Here is a 7,481-nt window from a genome sequence, read left to right as displayed (position 1 = left end):
AAGGTGTAAAAAACTCTACAAAATGTACGCGCTCTCTCCCTCTGCCTCTCTCTCTCTCTCTCCCTCCTACTCGTCGTGCCACCCTTCTCTCTTGCACTATCTCTCGCCCCGTCTCGCTCCCACTCGGTCCTTTTGGGCGGCAGCAGCGACGCAGCAGCGACCAACCACTACAGAGACACCCTCACACTAACAAACACCCACGCTCTTCTTCTTCCTCTTGCCCCTTTTTGTTGCGTTTGTTTGCCGTTTTTGTCGCAAGTTTTCGAATGTGTTTTCAAATCCAAATTGTCGCGCACTCGAATCGGACGCGCTGCGCTCGGCTAACGGTGAATCGGCAGTCTAACGGTTTAGATGCGTTTAGATACTTACGTTCGTAAATTCCGCGCTCTATAAATCTCGAACTGTTCGGAAAACAATTTGAATATTCATAACAGTGCAATTGTGTGTTTTGAAAACAGCTTTAAGCGATCGAAATTTATAATCAGCAAATATTTATGAACAAAAAGAACACGATCGCATCATAAACTTTTATGCCATTTAATAGTTTGTTAAGTGTCCCGCATCGAATGGCATGCAAATTTAAACTGTGTTAAGGAGGAAGTAAAAGACAATTATTACAGGTAAGTTGATTATGCCGATAAAAAAGGTTTATTCAAACAAGGTCTATGGGTCTCAATTATAAAATAGATGTGCTCTAAATTCAAATAATGCATCCTTCTCCTTGAAACTAACTTATTAAATCTAGCTTGTGCCTCATATAGAGTATGAAATACCTGTTTATAATTTTCTTAAATTTTAATATAATCATTGCCTTAATAATGAAAGCATAAGCTATGAACATTCATACATATGTATATATCGGAATCTAAAACACGTTGTATATATTTGAGAAATATTCACCATCTTAAACATTAGAAAAGCTATATACTCTCTTTCAAGAACTGCACATTTGCGATTCTTCGGTCTTCAGTCGAACCTTTTATTAATTCTTCATATAAAATGTGTTTCATGCGACAGTACTGTTAGTATGCAAATGTTTGAAGGAGTATATGTCGAATAACACTAATTGAAGGGAAATCCCCAAATTCGCAAATACTCAATACTGAAAACTGGCTCAAAAAACTGGCAAATATTTAATATTGATTCGTCATAAAACCGAAACGCCGCATTGAGCCCCCTTTGGAATCACACCTTAGAAGGGATAAAAGGAGCTCCATTGTGCATTTTTTGGCGAGCGATTCGCAGTGCGAGGAGCTCCAATCAAATGACTCATGCACGGGAGCAGCAGACAGAGTGGTAATGCTAACAAGGCATATCTATTGAATACCATTTCCGTTGACATTTCAGAGCTCTAGGAGCAGCTGCAGCACAACCACCTGATAATTACCACCTGCACCCCCATCGAGGAGTCCCCTGGACGCCGCGCCCGGCATCATGACGAGCATCTCGGCGCTGCTCCACCGGAGCCACAGCCACAGCCACAGCAATGGTGGATACACGAGCAGCGGGAGTAGCAATCACAGCCACAGCAGCAGTCTCTCACCGCAGTTGCCCGGCATCAATTTGGGTTTGGGCATGGTCGGTGGCCTGGCCATGGGCATGGGAGTGGGTGTAGGCTCTGGATCGGGAAACACCACACCACCACCGATGCCGCCAGCTGACCTCGCCGTTCCGACAGCGGCACCCACTCCGGTGGCATCCAAAATGCACCAGCACCCGCATCCGCATCCGCACCCGCACCACCATTCGAACTCGCATCATAATGCCCCAAACAGCCACTCGAATGCGAGTGCTGGAAGCCATCACAACAGCCACGACCACATTAAGCGACCAATGAACGCTTTCATGGTGTGGTCGCGGGGGCAGCGTCGCAAAATGGCCCAGGACAATCCAAAAATGCACAATTCCGAAATATCAAAGCGCCTGGGCGCCGAGTGGAAATTACTCACCGAAGGACAGAAGCGTCCATTCATCGACGAGGCAAAGCGATTGCGGTAAGTGTTGTTCACTGGGGTCTGGTTAAAACACACTGAGCAAAAATATATGCACCAAATGCAGGGTTTTTTAACATTAACAAAGCTTGTGGTAAAATCAATTGAGTATTTTCATTCAAGAAAGTGCTTAAAGGTTTAAAAGAAGTTTTCAAGTCTATAATCTTTCTTCACCAAATAAGGATTTGTTTTAATTGGTATTGTTAGAGTAACCTCAGAAACTCAAGAACTATATTTAACAATTTATTATAGGAATTTTGGTTCTTTTCTTTATAATAAATAGGTCGTGGTAAAAATTACAGATAAACATTTTGCAGGCAGCCCATAATCATTTTTCCTGAGAGAAATATAACGTTTAAATTATTTTTTAAAGTAACTTAGGTTTGCTATACTTAAATCACTTTATTGGAAAGTACACTTGGTATTTAGTAACCAAAATGTTTATTTTTTTCTGTGCCGGCTTACGCAGGAGTAGAGTGGTGTAGGTTGGCTGGGAAATTCTGGCTTGGTTTCGGTTTCCATTTCCATTTTCCCAGTTGGTAGCTGGTAGCTGGTGACTGGTAGCTGGTAGCTCATTCTCACTAGATGCCGTCTGTCTGGCCACAAAATTTGATCGATTAGCTAAGACAAAGGCTCCCTATTGTGAGGAGCTCCTGCTGGATTGTGAAGCTCTGGAGCCGGGAATTGTGTCCGCTCTGCTTAGTCAGAATTTCATTGGCACTGTCGTATCTTGGGTAAACATTTCAATTGATGTTGTCACACAAAAGCGAGGCAACACGTCGCATGAAATGCTCCATTCATATTGCATTTTGCTTCTTTTTGTGTGTTTAACCCATTCAGTGTACCCTTTCGAAAGGGTGTAAGTAACTTAAGATTCGGCTTAGTTTTAACACAGATATTTAGTGGGATTAACTGGAAATAATATTAGAAAGCAGTGCTTTGTTCAAGAAAAGTCGTGGAAAGCTGGAATTTTAACATAAAGTACAAAAAGAAGAGTTCACAATTTTTTGGGGATAATATATTTTATTTAAAAAGTCATCAAAACCCTTTTTAAAACTAGATTTTAAATAAATTTGTTGCCATAATTGAAGTGCACTATAAACTATAGGAATTCCCAGAAACGGCGTATCTCATAAATTCAATAGGCAACTCGTTTCATTTATTTTCTATACCTTACTAGATAGTGCCTAGTCTTTGATGGTGACGAACCTCTGTGTTTGCACTGTCATAATCCTTTTATTGATTGGATTGGCCTGCCAAAATGAAAATGTGAAAATGTGAAATTTTATGTACATTTTATGACATTTATAAATGATCAGGGCTCGTCAGCAGGGGCTTAGACTAATGGCCATTCGGGGTTTTCGAGCGAGCATATCGAATGAAAAGAACCAAAAATTCTGATCAAATATTTGCCAATCGCGCGATGATAAGGAAAACAATATTTTTTTCGGGACCCGCGATAAGGCGGCCATAAGGCCATAACTGACCAAAAGAAAGGAAAACAATAATAAATAAGGAAAAGAAAAGAACAGCGAAAGTAAAAGTAAAACAAGTGGAGGCGGCCCAAACACACCTTTTATCAGGTTTTATCGTTTTGTCAAACAAATGTCAACAATTGCGCATTGTTGCAGCTGGGAAATCGGAAAGAGAATCGAAGTTGGAATCGGAGTGGTGGTGGTGATGGTGGTGATGGTTCTTCGCTAAATACACAACATAAACTTGTGCGTTTTGTATCTCCCGGGCGTGGGGTTTATGGAAGAGTTCCTCCACTTCTCCTGGGGTTTACGACCAGAGATGGCTGGCTTTATGATATCATCAAAGTTTAAATCGTTCGATCTTTTGATCAGTGTTTCAACATTTATTTTATTTACAGGGCCCTGCACATGAAAGAACATCCCGACTACAAGTATCGACCACGTCGCAAGCCCAAGACGCTCAACAAGTCACCGGTGCCAGGTGGTGGTGGCAGTGGTGGTGCTGGCGGCGGAGGTGGTGCCAATGGTGGTGCCAACGGTGGTGGTAACTCCGGTTCCGGTGGCCCCGGATCGGGTGGCTCCCCCAAGGATATGCAGCCGCAGCTGTCGCCTTTGGGACAGTCGCTGCCCCATCTGCACGGACATCCGCATCAGTCGCCATATCAACCGCATCCACACCACCCGCATCCCCATCCGCATCATGTCCAGCTGGCCGCCGCCACCCTGAGCGCCAAGTACGGATTCGGTTCGCCACTGGAGTTGTCCCTGCCCCGCCTGCCGAACGCCTTCCCCGGCCTCGCCCACTATCCACTGGACCCCACGTTGGCCCTGGACCTCCAGGCGCGCCTCCAGGCCATGTACGCCGGCTCTATCTACCATCCGTGGCGGTATCTGCCGCTGATAAGCCCCGAAACTCCACCCTCCCCGCCCAGCAGCAGCGGCACCGGCATCTCATCCTACGGATGCGTCAAGTCCGAGAAGTCCTCTCCAAATGCGGCAGTGGCCAGCACGGCCAGTCCGCCGAACATCATTTGACCGACTCCTTTGCGCTTCGGCGCCGGCACCTCCTCATCCGCAGAGCACGTGGTCTAGGAACTTGGATGGTAATCTTGCTCATCCAGCCCCAAAAAAGTTAAAAGTCCTAATGTTAGAGCCTAGTGTTAGTCGAATACTTTCGCGCGTGTCTTCGGTTGCTACTTTTGTTTTATGTTACGTTTTGGGTTCTGATTAAATGCAGCTTAACTATTTTGTGCATTGTGTTGATGAACGTTAAATTGAAAACTGCATTCAAAATCTCAGTTCAGTGGCATTCTTAGACTAATGTGGAAGTTATATCCAAACTCGAAATTCAATAGCCATTTTGAATTAAACATAAACCATAACGACTAAGAGAAAACATTCAGCAGTGTGGGATTGTTTTAATACATTTTATAATTTCAAAAAAAAAACTTTTTGGGCTTTGCGTTATGAAAATTCACAAAATCATTTACATTCGTAGTTAAATATTACTTTGACTGCACAAAACATTTTTTATTGATACGTTGTTATATGGATAACTCAATTATTTCGGTAAAGCTTAAACACACATTTTAAATGTTTTTATTCATACTTATTTTAAGGACTTCATAAACTTTGTTATCACTTTCCGGAACCCAAACAAATTGCTTATTAGGTCTAAAGTACATTAGATTTGTTAAGGCATCGAGAACATGTCCACATTTATGTAATATATGATTGTAAAACTATACTTTAATGTGATAAAAGAAGGAGCAGAAATCTTATTAAAAACAGTGTGAAAATACACGATTCCTAAACAGTGTACTTACTTAAGACATAGTTATTGATGGTAAAATTTAAACAATAGTTTTGGTCCTGATAAACATAAAGAGTCCTGATGGAAACGGGAGCGAAAATCACAGCTTGCAATCTGTGAGAAGTCACTGCCAAACGCCACAGGCCACAGGCTGCTGTGAATATAACGACAATGTTTGCTGATGCGTTGATTATTAGTTTAAATTGCCGACACGCCGCGGGGATGAATGGATGACGATGGCCAGGATTGTCTGCCGTTTCGGAAGGGTGGCGATCGTCCTTAATGGGATTCCATCACGCCCACTTGTTTAAGCGGCCAACTGTGAGGCGCTCATCGCCGAGGCGTGTCAATAACTCTCGGACCAAAAACAATTGGCACTTTTTTGTATGAGGCACTTCACACAAAACAAAGCAGCAACCACCACTATTATTTGGTCTGTTTTCTCTGGGTGGTTGGGTGAAATATATAGACCGTAGAGGGCAATCGCGACAGCATCGTAACCAGCTGAAAAGCCGCCCATAAAAGTCGCCCAAATGCCACGCTGCAACGCAACGAAAGTGCTGATAAGGAGTGCCAAATACCAAGGATGGCGCACCCAACTCAGCCTCCTTGCCCCACGCACCACATCTACTACTCCAAGTTTCACTCAAAAAAACACTACCTCAATTCAGGGTTTGGGATGAGATAAATGAAATTCCGCAGATAGTTGCTAACTAGATCTTTGCCAAAAGATGTTATCGGTTTAAAAACGTATTTAATTACATGGGCAATTATTTTTAGATAGGAAACATAGGTATATTTAACAGATCAGTTGCTAATTTGCTAGTTTTTTTATTTTTTCAAGTGCTGACTGTCTGCCCATTCCCACAGTCACACAGACATTGTGGTGTGCCTTTTGTTGGCCGCAAGGTCGTTTTTATAGTGGGGCCAGGAGCCATTCACATTCTCATTCACAGTGACAGTCGAGAGAGACTCGAACTTGAATAAGCATTTAATGTTTGCATTCTGACCTCACCTAAACACAGACAAAGGACCTGGCATCCGCCACCATTCCATTCTCGACGAAAATCACTTGTGCGAAACTCTATGAAATGCTACAACAATATTTGCCCAATGAAATTGTGAGGGCCAGAAGAGCCACCCCCAAGAGAGCAATCTATGAATTCGTTCGACTGTGGGAACTTACAAATTGCCGAGATGTTTTAGGGCTTGCGACGCAGCAACTGAATCAAATTGAGGTTGTCCCCAAAAGAAAACTGCACTTTTTCTACATTTTTTACATATTTATTAACAAACAATTAGTTGTTGATAAGGAACAGATAGATCATTTTCTAACTGATATATAAATTGAATCAAATTGAGGTTGTCCCCAAAAGCAAAGTGAATTTTTTCGACATTTTTTACATTTTTATAAACAAACAATTAATTTTCGATTGAAACAGATAGATCCTTTTCTAGCTAATATAGAAACATTTAATTTAAAGATACTTTAAGAAGCTAAGCATTTTATTTAAAACTGCAACCCCTTGATGGAAGTATCTTAAAGAGCATATAGCAATTATCACAAGAATTTAACGGGTCACTTGCTTGGCACTTGGGTGGCATCCAGAAGCGAAGTCAACTGGCTATCAAAACTAACAGACACGCGCTGCACGTGCGACCCCTCACCTTCGACCCCGATCATCAGCATCGGCAGCAGCATCAGCTCGCTATATACTATACTCACTTGTTTCAAGACAAATAAAAACATTGAAGGCGACTGCGAGTCAGTGGGGGAGTAAAATAGCAGAGCGAAAAACGTGTGAAATAAAAGTTTGTTTGATTTGCTTTGTGCGCAGGAAGCGAGGTGGGGGGGCAGCGAGTTCGGGAAGCCCTGCAGTCGTGGTGACAAAAAAAAACACTGACAAAAAATATAGCTCACATTCCAGGGATTTATATATCCAGTTTAAGAGCGGGGTTTGACACGGCATCAAAATCATTTGGCAGTCATTCCTAATTTCCATCTATGTATACGAGATGTACTCGTAGAAGTAATATAAACTCATTGATATAAACTACCTTTAATTGAAAAAATACAATACTTTTTGTTACTGTTATTTTGGATACTTTCTGATATGGGACTGCGTTTCATTTTTATCTGTGCACTGATAAAATAGCGACTGGGATTCCCATTCTTTCGCCATTCAAGCGAGCCAAGTACTA

At 42.3% G+C, this 7,481-nt stretch overlaps 1 protein-coding gene across 1 annotated transcript; it reads left to right on the top strand.

The window, feature by feature from the left end:
* The first annotated feature begins 499 nt into the window (after positions 1-499).
* Positions 500-4,501, top strand: LOC122615930 (transcription factor SOX-2). Its single transcript, XM_043791114.1, has 3 exons — positions 500-620; positions 1,348-1,994; positions 3,865-4,501. The coding sequence occupies exons 2-3, from the start codon at positions 1,435-1,437 to the stop codon at positions 4,499-4,501; spliced, it is 1,197 nt and encodes a 398-aa protein (XP_043647049.1). The 5' UTR covers positions 500-620; positions 1,348-1,434.
* Positions 4,502-7,481: the final 2,980 nt, after the last annotated feature.

Source organism: Drosophila teissieri, chromosome 3L (genome assembly GCF_016746235.2).
Source record: "Drosophila teissieri strain GT53w chromosome 3L, Prin_Dtei_1.1, whole genome shotgun sequence".
In the NCBI taxonomy this organism is placed as follows: Eukaryota; Metazoa; Arthropoda; class Insecta; order Diptera; family Drosophilidae; genus Drosophila; species Drosophila teissieri.
This window is presented reverse-complemented; position numbering and strand designations above follow the sequence as displayed.

Bases quoted from the DNA above. Each gene is read 5' to 3' on its own strand.
- LOC122615930 (XM_043791114.1), top strand. From the start codon at position 1,435: ATGACGAGCATCTCGGCGCTGCTCCACCGGAGCCACAGCCACAGCCAC. The intron at 1,995-3,864 runs GTAAGTGTTGTT...TTTTATTTACAG, and splicing joins GACGAGGCAAAGCGATTGCG to GGCCCTGCACATGAAAGAAC.